We start from the raw sequence: 17,197 nt of genomic DNA, 5'->3' as shown, positions 1-17,197 counted from the left end.
CACACACACACACATACACACACTGCCTAGAGTCACTCTGGATCTGCCATAACCAATTGCTAACTTTTGGTTGTGACGTAACCCTACAACTCAAAACTAACGCATGACATCAACGCCATCGTTCTCAGCCACTCCGGAGAAAACCAAAGAATACATCACAATCCCAGACGTAGTACTGAAGGGAAATAAAATTGAGCGGAAGTACACAGGAGGGCGGAGCCAGGCTAACATAATTTGGCCCCATCCTACCTATCAGATCTCCTCACCCCATACCTGCAATCCCGCACCCTTCGCTCTGCTGATACATGTCTCTTAGCAGTCCCCACATCTCGGCTTCGCTCCATGGGTGACAGGGCTTTCAGTGTGGCAGGTCCTAAACTGTGGAATGCCCTGCCACTTGAGATGCGCCAAAGCATAAGTATATCCACTTTTAAAAGTAAGTTAAAGACACATTTTTTTTTTAGCTTAGCTTTCCTGTCAGCCCCGTGATTTTGATTTTCACCTTGTGCTCAGTGTACTCCTGTATGCCCTTGGCTTTTTATGTTCCTTGTATGTAATCTATGTCCAATTTGATTGTACTGTTCGTACTATCAGTGAATTCAATCATGGATGTAGCTGCATTGTGTTTTAGTAGTTCTTTGTATTTCCTTGACTTCCTTGACTCCAATTTGTACAGTGTCCTTGGGTACCTTGAAAGACGCTTTTCTAAATAAATTTTTTTATTATTATTATTATTATTATCATATCAAGGGTGAAACTGTTAATAATGTAGACAGACAGCAATCTCATTCAATGTCAGTCATGTGTGTGGTAAAAATATCAATTATTAGGCATTTAAAAGCTCTGTTGATAAAAATGTAAAATAACAATGAGTCATTGATAAAATGAGTAATAAGTTTAATCAATCATTTTTTGAAGCAAATACAAACATTAAGTAAAAGTGAATGAGACAGATCTCTCTCTTTACTGACTGATAAGAGCCAAAGCATCTCAAGAGAAAAAGAGAAGAGAAGTGTCCAGTTTCAAAGGTACATGAGAGTATATCTTGCATTTGCTTGGAAGAGTAGAAGCAGAAGAGAAACTGAGGGATACAAATTCATTTAGAATACAAATCTGTTTCTCTCCTTTCATGCATTTCTGACAGACTGAATCTCTTGTTACAGTGTTGTAATATTACGAATGAATATTCTCCTTTGAGTGAATCTTCAGGTGTTTCTTCAGGACTGATGCTCAATGAAACTGTTTACCGCAGTGACCACAGTTAAATGGTCTTTCTTCAGAATGAGAAGCAGAAGTTATTTCAGAGCGAAAGCCTGAGCCGCTTCTTCCCAGTGTGAACTCTCATGTGAATCTTCAGACTTGATTTACATGTGAAGCGTTTTTTACACTGAGGGCAGGAGACAGATTTTTTGGCTTCTGTTTTTCCTCTCTTGTTCACGTCCATCAGGTCTAAAAGAAACATTACATCAAGTGAGATTTCAAATGAGAGACAAAAGTGAAATGAAAAGTGAAGCCCAAAGTCAAGATCACTGATGAGTTCAATAGTCATTTTAATCCCATCATATCTGGTCAACAACTGCTGTGCACTATTATGATCTATTTTAATATCATGAAGATGATTTGTGTTATAAATCACTAGTTTGGTCATGAAACTCTAGATGGTGCATGCTTGACATGTAAACTGTTAGCAATCACATCATTTCCAACACCTTTCTAACATTAACAGAGGAAGAATCTGGAAGCTTCTCGTCTCTGTATTCTTAATAAGCACCAGAGCAACTACAAAAACATGAACTGCTGTTAGAAAACATGAAAATACTGTTTGACGTTTTATCTTCACCATAATCAGTAATGTCAGAAAGAGAAAGTTGCACAGCGCTGCTATGTATATTGCTTTATTTCTGCTTGTTTTGACATGAGCGCCACCTACTGTCAGAGAGTGATTTTGCATTCACTGAACAGACAAATCACATGTCAAAATCAAACTTTTTTTCAACACATTCATGTTGGGTTGAACACGAGTTAACAGAAACCAATCAAACAACAAAATGTCTGTTGCTCATTGTGGCTGTTAAGAAACTAATGAATGAATGAGGCATTTATATGGCGCTACTATTTACTACTGTACACACCAAGCGCTTTACAATCACATCAGGTGTCGGCCTCATTCACAACCTGGATGATTCAACAGCAGCCACAGTGAAACAGCGCCAACTATAGGTGGAGAGGAGAGATTTCACTGTGACTAACTTACACAGAAGAGATTTTGTTTCTCAGCACATAAAGATGAACTACTTACCGTGATCTCAGACTACGGTGATGTGGTTTCTCCACTGCATGAATCTTCATGTGTATCTTCAGGTGACTTTTAAAAGAGAAAATCTTTCCACACTGATCACACGTGTGCGGCTTCTCTCTGCTGTGGATCCTCTCATGTGATTTCAGAGATGATGGTCGAATGAATCTCTTGTCACAGTGTGAACACTTGTAAGGTTTTTCTCCAGTGTGAATTATCTCGTGCTGTTTTAAACATTGAGCTGTAATAAAAGTCTTCTCACACACAAAGCACATGTACTCTCTCACACCGGTATGAGTTTTCTGATGTCTATGTAAAGAATTCTGCAGTGAAAAACTCTTTCCACATTCAGAACATGAATGTGGCTTCACCTTCGTATGAACTGTAAGGTGTCTCTTCAGGCTTGATGACTCAATAAATGTTTTTCCACACTCATCACATGTGAACGGCTTCTCTCCAGTGTGAACTCTCATGTGACTTTTAAGGTGTGCTGATCTGCTGAATATCTTCCCACATTGATTGCATGTGAACGGCTTCTCTCCAGTGTGAACTCTCATGTGAATCTCAAGACTTTGTTTGTATGTGAAACTCGATCCACATTGATCACATATAAATGGATTTTCTCCTGTGTGAACTCTCATGTGAATCTCAAGACTTTTTTTGTATGTGAAACTCTTTCCACACTGATCACACGTGTACGGTTTTTCTCCAGTGTGGATCATCTCATGTCTTTTCAGAGATGCTGACACACTGTATCTCTTGTCACAGTGTGAACACTTGTAAGGTTTTTCTCCAAGGTGAATTCTCTCATGCTGTTTTAAACAGGTCACTGTAATAAAAGTCTTCTCACACTCAAAGCACATGTACTCTCTCACACCAGTGTGAATTTTCTGATGTCTATGTAAATATTCCAGCAGTGAAAAACTCTTTCCACACACAGAACATGAATGTGGCTTCACCTTCGTATGAACTGTAAGGTGTTTCTTCAGGTTTGATGACTCAATAAATGTTTTCCCGCACTGATCACATGTGAACAGCTTCTCTCCTGTGTGAACTCTCATGTGAATCTTAAGAGATGTTTTGTCTGTGAATCTCTTTTCACACTGTTCACACATGAACGGCTTCTCTCCGGTGTGGATCCTCATGTGAACATTAAGGGATGATGATTGACTGAAACTCGTCCCACACTGATCACATGTGAACGGCTTCTCTCCAGTGTGAACTCTCATGTGAATCTCAAGATGATGTTTGGCTGTGAAACTCTTCCCACATTGATCACATGTGAACGGCTTCTCTCCAGTGTGAACTCTCATGTGAATCTCAAGACTTTGTTTGGCTGTGAAACTCTTTCCACACTTAGTGCAGGTGAAAGATTTCTTGTCTTTTCTTTTCTTTAAAAATGTATTCTTAGTCTTTGTGTGACTTTGAGGTTTGACATGATGTTCCTCCTCCACTTCACTCAGTTCTTCACTCTCCTCACTCTCTTCCATTAGCTCTGAAATGAAAGAAAAAAAAGAGTTTTTTGAATTACATTTCCAGCATCTGTCACATTTAGTGTTTGTCTGTTATGTTTGCCTGTGACACCCAGTTTCCCCAGGTGATTCTTTGATTTAAGTCATCACCTGATTCGTTAATTAGTCGTTATGAGTTCATTTGAAATCGAAAGCAGCTATCTGTCATTGAGTTTCATATTTTTATAGTATAATCCCACTGCATTCCCAACAACATAAATTATGCCTTCGTAGAGCATTTTTAAGGAAAATACCATCAGGGGACACATACTGCAAGCGCATCATCAAGCAAAGTGTGTTTCTCACATCGCATATCCTGTGCAATGAAGCCTGTGATTCAACCTTTTGAACTTTATGAATGTAATGAATGAGTACACACACAACGCCAGTAAATTAGCTTAAAAAGGGAAATATATATAATTAATTATGACAAGTTATAAGTGTGTGTATATATTTTATCAACTCTTAAGAAAGAGCATGCATACAGACTCTACAATCTCTTAAAGTCCCCGTGAACCGGAAGTTGCAAACGACTTTTCTCCAGTGTTATGACGTATTTCCAAGTGAAAGGGAATATTGAACAGAGGTTAAGCATTTTCAACCCAAGCCGTCAAACTTACGCCATTCCAGACCGGAAGTAACTTTTCAGACTTTGATTAAAGATAACCACGACAAACAAAATTTTTTTCTGTGTATTAACTGGCACAGATTAATTGTTCACCACAAAACTAGTAATATGCGCTAACAAAGTAAATAGAGTCAATTTTGATTTCAAGGGGACTTTAAAGGCTACATGAAATCAAAATTGACCCTATTTACTTTGTTAGCGCATATTACTAGTCTTGTGGTGAACAATTAATCCATTTAACCACTCCTCAAACCGTCAGTCTGCTATGAGCGAGAGATGCAACTTCCTGTTGCGACTTCCTGTTGTTGAATGCGCATGCGTCGCGTCTGAACGCGTTGTTGTCTTTGGAGCTCCATCGATTTGATTTATAATTCTTGATTTTACTCTTTAAACTTACTTACAACAAACATTTTCTACTTTTCCTCACTGAGAAGCACTACTGCTCAAACCTCATAGTTACAACGCGGACTGTTGAGCAGACGTGTCTCAAGCCTGTTAGTGATCCAACGCTGGATACTCTTATAGGTTACTCCCGGGGATCACGGCTGAACGCGTCTTCTCAACACTCACTTACAAACATTTTTCACCTATCGTGCGTCTACTCTACACCCGTACCACTAAAAAGACGGATTATATCTAAGACGTTTGTCAGAAATTAGTATTAATTGATAGCATCACTGGTAGTGTCGTTGCTAACTTACTGTCCATCTGTTAAAATGGCGAATATATCAGATGTATGTAGTCTACCTTTTGGTGCAGGTGAAGACACATTTGAGCTGCACGCGGTGCAGTCTGAGCCGGAAGCTGTTGAGAAACAGATCCACAACCTTTTAGTGAGACAGGCCGAGCTGATAGACCGGCGTTTGGCTCTTGAAACATCACGCGCCGATGCTCACAAATCAGAGATTAATGTTACTAACCCGCTGACTCCGACCTCGTCTACTCCGTGCGTCACTCAGCATCGGTCCCGAGCGCCAAGGTCGCGATCAGCCATGGTCTCGTTCACTCCGGCTCCAACACGCCACCACGAAGCCTGGATATTTCCGCAGCGGAAGACGCGAGTCAGGTCTAGACCAAGACCCTCTCCGACCCTCCCGGTTTTCGAGTTATCCACACAAAACCGCTTCTCCCCTCTTCGCGAAACAGAATGCGATGCTGTGATCATCGGTGATTCCATTGTTCGGCACGTCCATGCTACATCAGGTAAAAATAAGGTGCACAGTCACTGCTTTCCTGGTGCTCGTGTTTCTGAAATCGCTGCTCGCGTTCCCGATATTCTGAACGATAACGAGCGCGTCGGAACTTTGGTATTGCACGCGGGAGTGAACGACATCAGGCTGCGCCAGACGGAAGTTCTGAAGAAAGACTTCAGGAATCTGATCGAGACGGTACGCTGCACATCGCCTGAAACAACGATCATTGTGTCAGGACCGCTTCCCACGTACCGTCTAGGACATGACAAGTTTAGTAGATTATTCGCACTAAATGAATGGTTAACGTCATGGTGCAATGAACAGAAACTGCTCTTTGTAAATAATTGGAATCTGTTTTGGGAGCGTCCTAGGCTTTTCCGTGCTGATGGCTTACACCCAAACAGATTCGGATCGGATCTTCTGTCAGATAACATCTCCAAAATGTTAAATACCTTTTGACTAGTAACCAAAAGTCCAAATCATAGTCTCTGCTGCACCAAATTAACTGATATAAATACTAGTGTAGAACATTGCATAAAAACTGTGTCTATTCCTCGTTTAGTGCGATCAAATAATAAATCTACTGCAGGATCTAGGAAAAATCTAATTGTTATTAAAACAGAAAATGTTGCTATTAGTAAACAAAAACAATTTCTAAAGCTAGGTCTTTTAAACATTAGATCACTCACACCTAAGGCAGTTATTGTAAATGAAATAGTCCCAGATAATAGCATCGATGTACTTTGCCTTACTGAAACCTGGCTTAAACCAAATGATTATTTCGGTCTAAATGAGTCTAACTCCATCAGGATACTCCTATAAGCACGAGCCCCGTCTGATTGGTCGTGGCGGCGGTGTTGCAACTATCTATAGAGATTTTCTTAGTGTTACTCAGAAAACGGGTTATAAGTTTATTTCATTTGAAGTACTTGTACTAAATGTTACGCTCTTAGATGATAGAAAAACATCCCTATTATCTCTAGCCTTGGCTACTGTATATAGACCGCCTGGGCCTTACGCTGATTTCCTAAAAGAATTTGCAAATTTTCTCTCAGATCTATTGGTCAATGTCGATAAAGTATTAATTGTTGGAGATTTTAACATACACGTAGATAATCAAAATGATACGTTAGGGGCTGCGTTTACAGATTTATTAAACTCCTTTGGGGTTAAGCAAAACGTTACCGGACCAACTCATCGTCTTAATCATACACTCGATTTAATTATATCACATGGAACCGATCCAACCGATATAGAAATCATTCCGCAAAGTGATGATGTAACTGACCATTACATGGTAACTTGCATATTACATACCCCGGTAATATATCATGCTGCGCCGCGTTATCGATTAGGCAGAACAATCCTTCCATCCACCATAGATAATTTTTCAAATTGCTTATCGGATCTGTCTCAGCTGCTGCCTGAACCCAAACAAACAGATGAACTAGACGAACTAACCAGCACTATGAGCACCATTCTCTCTGGAAAATTGGATATTGTTGCACCTATGAGACTAAAAAAGGTCAGAGAGAAAATTAAAGCACCATGGTACAACAATACTACGCGTGTTCTAAAGAGAGAAACCCGTAATTTAGAGCATAAATGGAAACAAACTAATTTAGAGGTCTTTAGAATCGCGTGGAAAGACAGTATGTCACGCTATAAAAAGGCCCTAAAAGCGGCCAGGGCTGAGCACCTCCGCAAACTAATAGAAAACAACCATAACAATCCTAGGTTCTTATTTAACACCGTGGCTAGACTAACAAATAAACAGATGTCTCCTGAACAAAATATCCCGTTACAGTTTAGTAGTAATGATTTCATGAATTTTTTCACTGAGAAAAAAGAAAACATCAGATCCACAATTGTAAACGTTCAATCCTCAATCGCGCCTTATAAATCAGCCTCGATTATCACCCCGCAAGAACAATTACAGTGCTTTACAACTATAGAACAAAAAGAGTTAAATAAACTTATCATTTCATGTTTATTAGATTTCATCAACATGTTTATTAGATCCCATACCAACTAAACTATTGAAAGAAGTGTTACCTATAGTGGAAGAGCCTCTCCTCAATATTATTAACTCATCTTTAAAGCCGAACTCGGCAACTCTAGCGAACTCTAGTCACTTCTTCGCTGATTTTCCCTTTTGTTGTTGCATGTTTTCCCCACGAGCTCCCCCTACAGCTGTGGTGGGGCGTATATTTCACAACACAGTCGTAAAAAACTCACTTGCGGTGGCCTCCTCCCCTTCTCTACCGCTGCTCATGTGTGTTTGTTTTGATCGGAGCCAGCCAACTGTATCGCGTGGAGCTATGTCTATCGAGGTGGGTAATCTGGTAATACATCATACATGCGTGTGTGTTTATGTCGAATTGCCGTAAAGCAATTTGTGTTTCGCGCTCGTTTTCGTTCTCGCTTTTGCTTCTCACGAGACTTCCAATTTCTATCTTGCCGGGACGGTAGTGAACAAGTTGCAAGGTTGTTTTTTCCGCCTGGGAACGCTGGGGGGAGTGGGGAAAGTCACCAATATCACCAGAACAGGTTGTTTAACCATACAAATAATTTCTAGACAGTTTTATTAAGTTAAAAAAGCTACCAAGTTCTCCTTTAACTTTAGGTCATGTTCCAAGAACATTTAAATTGGCAGTTATAAAACCTCTCATTAAGAAACCACAATTAGACCCAAATAACCTAGCAAATTATAGACCCATTTCAAATCTACCTTTTATGTCCAAAATATTAGAAAAAGTTGTGTCTGCCCAACTGGGCTCTTTCTTGCAAGAAAATGACACCTATGAAAAGTTTCAGTCTGGATTCAGGCCGCATCATAGCACTGAAACTGCGCTCGTTAAAATCACAAATGATTTACTCTTAGCTTCTGACCAAGGCTGTATCTCAATACTAGTTTTACTTGATCTTAGTGCTGCGTTCGATACTATAGATCACATAATACTCTTAGATCGACTACAAAACTATACCGGTGTTCAAGGACAAGCATTAAGCTGGTTCAGATCATACTTATCAGACCGCTACCATTTTGTCTATTCAAATGGAGAAAAATCGATCATAACTCCAGTAAACTATGGAGTGACGCAAGGATCTGTGTTAGGCCCTCTATTATTCTCAATATATATGCTGCCACTTGGAAATATTATAAGGAAACATGGAATTAGTTTCCATTGTTATGCTGATGACACTCAACTATATATTTCATCACGGCCAGATGAAAACGCTAAATTATCCAAACTGACAGAGTGTGTTAAAGATATAAAAGATTGGATGACGCACAATTTTCTTTTATTAAATCCAGATAAGACAGAGGTAATACTTATCGGTTAAAAAAACCGCCCACAAAACCTCTTACAATACAACTTTAACATAGTAGGATGTCCTGTTACTTTATCCTCTCCAGTAAAAGACCTGGGTGTTATACTAGACTGCAACCTGTCTTTTGAAAATCATATTTCATATGTTACAAAAACAGCCTTTTTCCACCTTAGAAACATTGCTAAGCTACGTAATATGCTATCAGTTTCTGATGCAGAAAAGTTAGTTCATGCATTCATGACCTCAACTAGATTACTGTAATGCTTTATTAGCTGGTTGTCCTGCATCCTCAATAAACAAGCTACAGCTAGTCCAAAATGCCGCCGCTAGAGTTCTTACTAGATCAAGAAAATTTGACCATATAACACCAATTTTATCATCACTACATTGGTTACCTATAAAGTTCCGTATTAATTACAAGGTATTGCTACTGACTTATAAAGCCCTAAACGGCTTAGCTCCAGTCTATTTAACGGACCTTCTATCGCCCTATAATCCATCGCGCTCTTTAAGATCACTAAATTCGAGGCGTTTGGTCATACCTAGGATATCCAGATCCACCAAAGGAGGGAGAGCATTTTCACATTTAGCTCCAAAACTCTGGAATAGTCTTCCGGATACTGTTCGTTGCTCAGACTCGCTCTCCCAGTTTAAAACTAGATTAAAGACGCACCTCTTCAGCCAGGCATTTATATAATAGCCTACTTTTAATCTTACAGTTAAATCCGGTCTCTACTTCATAAACGCCAGAGGAGAACTGGCCCCCGACTGAGCCTGGGTTCTCCCAAGGTTTTTTTTTTTTTTCTCCATTAGGTCACCTGATGGAGTTTTTCGGTTCCTTGCCACTGTTGCCTTTGGCTTGCTCAGTTGGGGATACTTAATTTGATTAATCGATTCAACAGTGCTATTGATCAGCATTACCAAACGTGGATGTTTTACACCAGAAACAAACACTGATGTACTATTTTATTTAATACTGTGAAGCTGCTTTGATACAATCTGTATTGTGAAAAGCGCTATATAAAAAAAAAAAAAAAAGGAGGAGGAGCGCTAAAGTAAAACCCTGCCCTCTGTTCAATATTCCCTTTCACTGGGAAATACGTCACAACACTGGAGAAAAGTCGTTTGCAACTTCCAGTTCATGCGGACTTTAATATGTGTGATTAACCCTTTCCATTCCAGCTAGTACTTTGTAATGTTATTAGAATTCAGTTTTAAAGGAACATTCCGACTTTTTGGGACTTTAGCTTATTCACCATATCCCCCAGAGTTAGATAAGCCCATACATACCTTTTTCATCTCCGTGCGTTCTGTAACTCTGTTTGACGCACCCACCGCTAGCCTAGCTTAGCACAAAGACTGGAGGTAAACGGCTCCAGCTAGCATACTGCTTAGAGCACTGCACGGGGCAAAACATCCAGCCCTAACTGAGACCTGGCCCGTTGTGTTCAAGCCCTAACAATTATGCCCACAAATATGAATACAGACTGTCCATTACAGAGAAGCATAAGCATGCAGTAGAGCAGTGGTTCCAAACCTTTTTCCTTGGGGCCCCCCCATGTACATATTTAACAATCCGTGACCCCCCCCCCCCCAATACTATATATACATACATACTATATATACCCCCCCATTAATATATATATATATATATATACATATATATATTGATTGATTGATGCTATGCATACTGGGAACTATATTCTCAGACGGCGAAGCACTGCTACTTTGGCAGAGTGATTTGCTCGCAGCGCCTGAGAAGCCCTGTGGTGAAGAGCAGAGAGTTCACTCAGAGTTGGAGTAAATCACTCCGCAGAAGTAGCAGTGCTTCGCCGTCTGAGAATATAGTTCCCAGTATGTATACGGTTAGAAGATGGCTGTGTCTCATGTGACCTTGTTATTCGTACACGCTGTGACTATACAAATCACAACATGTAAATAGGAAAATGTTGGCGTTATTTTGTCACTTTTTTGTCAATCGATTGTCGAGTTCACGCGTGTGATCATAGGTTACTAAACCAATGCGCGTGAACACGACAATCGATTACTGTGGACTTCGACCGAAAACAGGATGTAAATACAGGTATGTGCGCTGACTGAAATAACATCATTTTTATTCATATCTTTCACATCTACTGCAGTCAGATTTACCCGAGTTCACTCTGAAGGAATCACTCACATTAGCTGTGCACTTGTAATGACACATCAAGGATGTTAAGAGGCTAAAAGCAGGTTTAAAACTTGCCCCATTGAAGTCAACAGGGTGCAAATTTTAAAAAGAGGATAACACGGTATAGGCAACACCGATTTTTGTCGTTGTTCTCTGTATTGACAGCACTCCAAATTTACAAAAAAATTAGCTCAATGTTAAAATTGACCGGAGTTCTCCTTTAAGTGCACTTAAAGAGCAACTTGCAGGTTAAATTTATAACTGAATTAATACTTAATATTGTCTGAAGAGGTTTTTTAAAAACACATATGTAGAAATTACTAATGAAATCTAATTGGTTGTAGAGATTTTGATGAAAATGTGCTAGGCTCTGGAATACGCCTTTCCCCCTATAGCAACGCGTCATATGACGTATGCCGAGGTAAATATGAGCTCGCGTTCAGCCAGCGCTCTCATTGTGGGTGTAGTAGTTAGAGCAGTAGTGAGCGACAGAGAAAGTTTTAGATCGAGTTTTAGAGAAGCCATAATGGTAAATTATTGTGTTTGTGCTGGTTGCACAAAATCCAGCCTGTCAGGACATCGTGTCCATCATTTTCCTTCTAGGAAAAACAAGGCTTTTCGTTCTTGGGTGCGTTTGGTTCAGGTGAAGAGAGCAGACTTCACTGCCGCGTCTGTCACCGCACACTCGGTCGTTTGTGGCGCACATTTCACTCCGGAGAATTATCGACCTGGAGATTTGTTGGAATCTCGGATGGGATTTCGGAGTAAGGACCATGTGAGGCTGATCACTGTGGGCCATCATAGGCATGCTCGTCGGAGAACTCGGTTTCTTCATTCACATCCATTGTAATTTGTAACCTGAGCTCTTTCAGTGCACGGATCTTCGGGTTCTCCCGCCGGATGTAGGCGTGAGCACAACATCAACTGGCAAACACAATGTAAGCGGAACGAAACTGAGCTACTCGTTATTGTGTTTGTGTGGACCGTTTATCAGTTTGGACCAGTGCAGCGTGAGCCTGATCAAGCAACACTGTAGCCTAACTGCGAGATCCAGTAAATAAAGCATTTGAATTCGCCACTGAAGTAATAACATCGCTGCGAGATCTAGTGAGAAATGTTCACATTTCTCCGTTATTAACGGATCAAACAGCGCTGACGTGGAAACCAGGAATAAACATTGTGCAATGAATGAACGAACTATCCAGTGTCCACAGATCAGCAACATTCACCATGGATTTACTGTAGTAACACTAACTGCAACCATGGAAGTTTGGCATTTTCCACTAAGGCCCAATATGCATCCACCTCCCTGCAACACTGACTTTCCTCAGCTGTAAACATTGCCTCGCATTTCCCACACAAGCACCTATGGAACAAAAAATGTTAGCAGGAATAAATATCTCTCTGTCTCTCGATGAGAAACCGCTAAGTTATATCACGTAACGTTAGTCTGGGCGGATATTAATGAGCATGACAAACGCCTGATCAAAGCTTAGTTTCTGTTATTGTAAGTTCCAGTATGTTCTGTCTAACATTAATCCTGGCCTGTCCCTGCTCTCTTGGCAGCCTAGCAGGCTCATAATTGTATGGCTGTGGTCCGTCAACAATTTCCTCAGCGTCCGAAATGTCATTGCAATCCATATTTCCCTGTTGTTTGAATCGACCGCTCTCCCTCGTGCTACGTCACGACTCTCGCCCGTCACGCCCATTTTCAGATGCGGAAGTAAAATTTTCTCACAAAAACGACTCCAGAAGCCACTGTAGCGTATTTATAATTTTTTTTTAAGAAAATCTAGTTCCTACATTATTTTTCTATACATTGACTTGTTGGGTCTTCTAACCTGCAAGTTGCTCTTTAATACTTTGTTGGTCTTTCTTAGTATTTCTCAGCTTTCCACTGTTATCGGTTGATGAGAATGTTATATTTATTTTACTTATTCCTTTTTTTATTCTTTGTCCTTTACCTTTTTTGTTATTATTATTACTTATACCTGTTTATTTATTTGTTTGGTTGTTTACTTATTTTCTTTTAATAAAAAATTATAAATAAATCATAAAAAAGAAAAAAAAACATATTCAGTGACCATAACTCATTAGTCAGCTAGAACAATTAAAGGGGTGGTTGATTATGATTTCATTCTCTAACTTTAGTTAGTGTGTAATGTTGCTGTTTGAGCATAAACAACATCTGCAAAGTTGCAACACTTAAAGTCCAAAGCAAAGGGAGATATTTGCTTTTAAAGAAATAGTTTTTTAAGGACTACAACAAACGGCTGGTATGGATTACACGACATTCCACACGGGTTAGTGACATCACCAACCCTAAAATGTACATAATCCCCGCCCCCGAACACGCAGTCCATGTTAAGAAGAGGAAAAGTTGTAGTCGAGCACATTTTTGAGTCAGCTCAAACTGTAGCATCAGTCTTTTCACATGCAATAGAAAGTCACTCTGTGTGCATGTCACAACAGTTCCTATACAGAGATTTATAGATTATCATGACAGAATATGCTAATTGAAGATAGATAACTCCACATCAGCAACATAAATTCATCAACTAAGCATTCAGAGACGTCCAGTTGCATTCTACATGTCACTTCTTCTTGAGTCTCCCTATATTTGTCTGACTCAATTTAAACATAAAAGGCAGAACAGTTTCTGTCATTGTAGTGTGTGTATCATCATGAGGTAATCAGAACTGCTAACACACAAACACACACACACACACACACACACACACACACACACACACACACACACAGGAGCTCTTGAAGCTCCGCCCTCTTTGTCGGGAGCAGCAGCTCATTTGCATTTAAAGGGCCAGACACAAAACGGTGCTTTTTTGCTAACTCTCAAAGAGTGACTTTAACATGTTATATAAAAACATCTGTGAGGTATTTTGAGCTAAAACTTCACACACACACTCTGTCACATCAGAGATTTATTTTACATCTTGTGAAAAGGGATACATTACCACCCCTTTAATTCTAGAGAGGAGCATTTTGATAATTATATGCACCACATTACATATGCATTATAATTTTTATGTTAAATATTTAATGCATGTTTAAATAAATCAGTAAAGTTTTTATGACAGTCACCATTTAAATGTTTATATTTAAAGTGGAAATATGATTATGTAATTGTTACGTTAGTATAACTTTATTATTATAAAAAACATCCTTGAATGTAATTTAAGTGTTTTATACAAATCAGTAAATGTTAACCTTCAATATTAAAGTAATGTAGTACCAACTGACTCCCATGTGTAGTTTAGAACATTATTTGAGAGATTTTCTTTCCTTGATAACATTTGCCATGTACTTTATCTGATATATACAGTATAGCCAAAACAATCAATATCGAATCAAATCGCAAGCTTGTGAATAGAAATCGAATCGAATCGTGGAAATTGTGTCAATACTCAGCAAACTATATTGAAAAATGTAAAAATGTTTGATAAGATGGTTGCAATAAAATGGCAGTTATAAATGTAAAATAAAACAGCTAAAATATTTAGTTGGACCTGTGGTTGACAATCAATACAACAGTTTCTCAAACCTCCCTTTACAGACCATTTTCTGAAAACAAACAAAAAAGAAAATATTCTTCTATGTCATAGTTTACCTGTTTATCTAAATGTGAAGAAGTGCTTGAATGTTTCTAACATGAATGTTCTTCAGCATCATGAATGAATGAAGAATAAACACCAACCTCTTTGTTCTTCAGGATCTTCAGTGTGTTTCATTCTGCAGGGTTCTGGATCACTCATGTTCTCACTTTCCTCTTTAATAAACTCAGTCTTTACAGATATCAACTGTTCCTGATGCATTGTGCTCGTCTTCACTTGTAGCTGATGGGAATATTCCAGCATTTATTGAAGAATTACAGTGGGAAGAGCTTCACTGACCATGTGCCTGTTGTGGGAAGAGCTTCACTGATGATGTGATTGTTGTGGGAGGAGCTTCACTGATGATGTGATTGTTGTGGGAGGAGCTTCACTGATGATGTGATTGTTGTGGGAGGGGCTTCACTGATGATGAATTTCACTGTAGGAGAAGCTGATCTGCAAAAATCAAAGTTATCAGTTTCTTAGTTTATTTTAATACTAAATGTAAGCATTTATGTCTGTATCTCTATATAGCAACCAACAATTACCCTCAGTCTATACACACCAATGAAATGAGCTTTAAGTGTCAATTTACAGGAGATCTGAAGACATCAGCATAATAAATGAGGTGAAAACAGGAACTATTGTCATGAAATAAAGAGTGTTTTCAGCAGATCTCTTAATATTGATGAGCCTCAGACTATCAACACTCATTCAACAAGCCATTCAGGATCATCAGCAGATCATCTCACTTTATTCTGAGTGTTTGCTGTTAGAAACACATTATTTAAGTCAGGATACATGATAAAAGACTATAAAACTGCTCTACTGAAAGATGATAGTTATTTCTCTCAATATGACATGAATAAAAACTCAATAACACAAAAACAAACACTAATGCCACTCATCTTCAACCACTACAGCTACATGACTATGAACTGAAACATGGTTTGATTTTATAACATTCATTGTATTAAGGTAATTAGATCTCTAACACGTAACAGTTTTTATGTGTAGAGACTGACAATCATTAATGACAATTAGATGATTATCTTTGCTTAATGTTGCGAACAGCAGCTAAGCTAATTACAGACATGGACAAAATTGTCGGTACCCTTGGTAAATATGAACAAAAAAAGCTGGTGAAAATAAATCTGCATCATTAATCCTTCAGATCCTTTATTTAAAAAAAAAACCCCCCACAAAAATCGAACTTTTCATTGAAGTAAACAAATTTAAAATGGGGAGGGGGTCACATTGTGAAATAATTGTTTTTCTCTAATACACGTTGGACACAATTAATGGTACCCTTAGAAATAATTTTGAGTAAAATATCTCTGAAGTATATTCCCATCCATTTACATTTTTAGCACAACAGGGTGACTAGTAGGGATGCACCGAGCCCGATACTGAGCTCATGTACTCGTAAAAATGGCCCGATGCAACAGCCGATACCAGGCAGCGTGTGTACAGGGTTTATGTCCAGACAAAGAAACACTGACAACAGAAATTATAATGGGGATAAAAAAGAAGGCTGTCTATGAAGGTAAATGTATCTTATCAGTGTAATATTACTATTTTTAATAGGTTTTATCCTCACTAGCTTGTTTGTTATACCAGTTAATCTAGGTATGTCCCAAAACCATATGAAACAATAACAATCTTTGACTTAAAATATATGTTATGCTTACCCTCCTGTGGAAGCTTCTGGATCCTTCTTGTCCCGGTCAGTAAGATGTAGGCTTCTACTGCCTTTTATATTGCTATAATACTTTCTTTGTAGAGCTGAAGTAAGACTGAAAACTTTTTGTCTTTATAAAAGAAAGGTTTATTTAAACAAAAGAGAAAAATACTGGTTAAACAATGATCAATTCTTGTAGCAAAATATCAAAAGGTTACAGATTATAGTACTTCATCTTATCCATTTTTACGGCAGCAGTCCTATGTTTTACAAAGAGCTACTTCCCTATAAGCAGTCCAAGCGATAAATCTGTTAAAAATTAAGCTATCAAGCTTTCGACTCAAAAAAGCCAAAAAAATAACAGCAAGGCGTTCTGAGCAATAAAAAGAAAAAAGAAGAGAGAACTAACTCTCACTAGGTAGAGATGCACACAAAAAAATGAACACCAATGCACACACTTGTCATATGCATTTACAGACATACTTAAACTAAACTTGCACTTCCTCTTAAGCTGTGCGAGTAACGAAATCTTGTGACTTAGGTGCGGGGAACAGGAACTTAGTCTTCCATGGCTTCAGCTAGAACATCCTCTTGCGTCACTCTTGGCCTTAGGCCTGTATGGTCGTTCTTCCTTCCTTTGCGCTTGTAACGTGTCTGTGTTAAGCAATCTCTGGAGCTGCTAATATTCTCATGTGTGTGTATGTGTGTGTATTTGGAGGTCCACGATTAAAAAATTCCCCCACAGAATCGATCCAGAATAGTTGGAGAGAG

The 17,197-nt window shown here is 38.9% G+C and overlaps 1 protein-coding gene across 1 annotated transcript; it reads right to left on the bottom strand.

Moving 5' to 3' along the window:
• Positions 1-881: 881 nt before the first annotated feature.
• On the bottom strand, positions 882-16,927 carry LOC308697022 (uncharacterized protein). The gene is made up of 4 exons (XM_081376052.1): positions 16,437-16,927; positions 14,850-15,201; positions 2,300-3,791; positions 882-1,449 (listed from the first exon to the last, which is right to left on the bottom strand). Exons 2-4 carry the CDS (start codon positions 15,007-15,009, stop codon positions 1,383-1,385), a joined length of 1,719 nt encoding a protein of 572 aa, XP_081232178.1. The 5' UTR covers positions 15,010-15,201; positions 16,437-16,927; the 3' UTR covers positions 882-1,382.
• Between the last annotated feature and the right edge of the window lie 270 nt (positions 16,928-17,197).

Source organism: Scardinius erythrophthalmus (genome assembly GCF_964197995.2).
Source record: "Scardinius erythrophthalmus genome assembly, chromosome: 1".
In the NCBI taxonomy this organism is placed as follows: domain Eukaryota; kingdom Metazoa; phylum Chordata; class Actinopteri; order Cypriniformes; family Leuciscidae; genus Scardinius; species Scardinius erythrophthalmus.
This window is presented reverse-complemented; position numbering and strand designations above follow the sequence as displayed.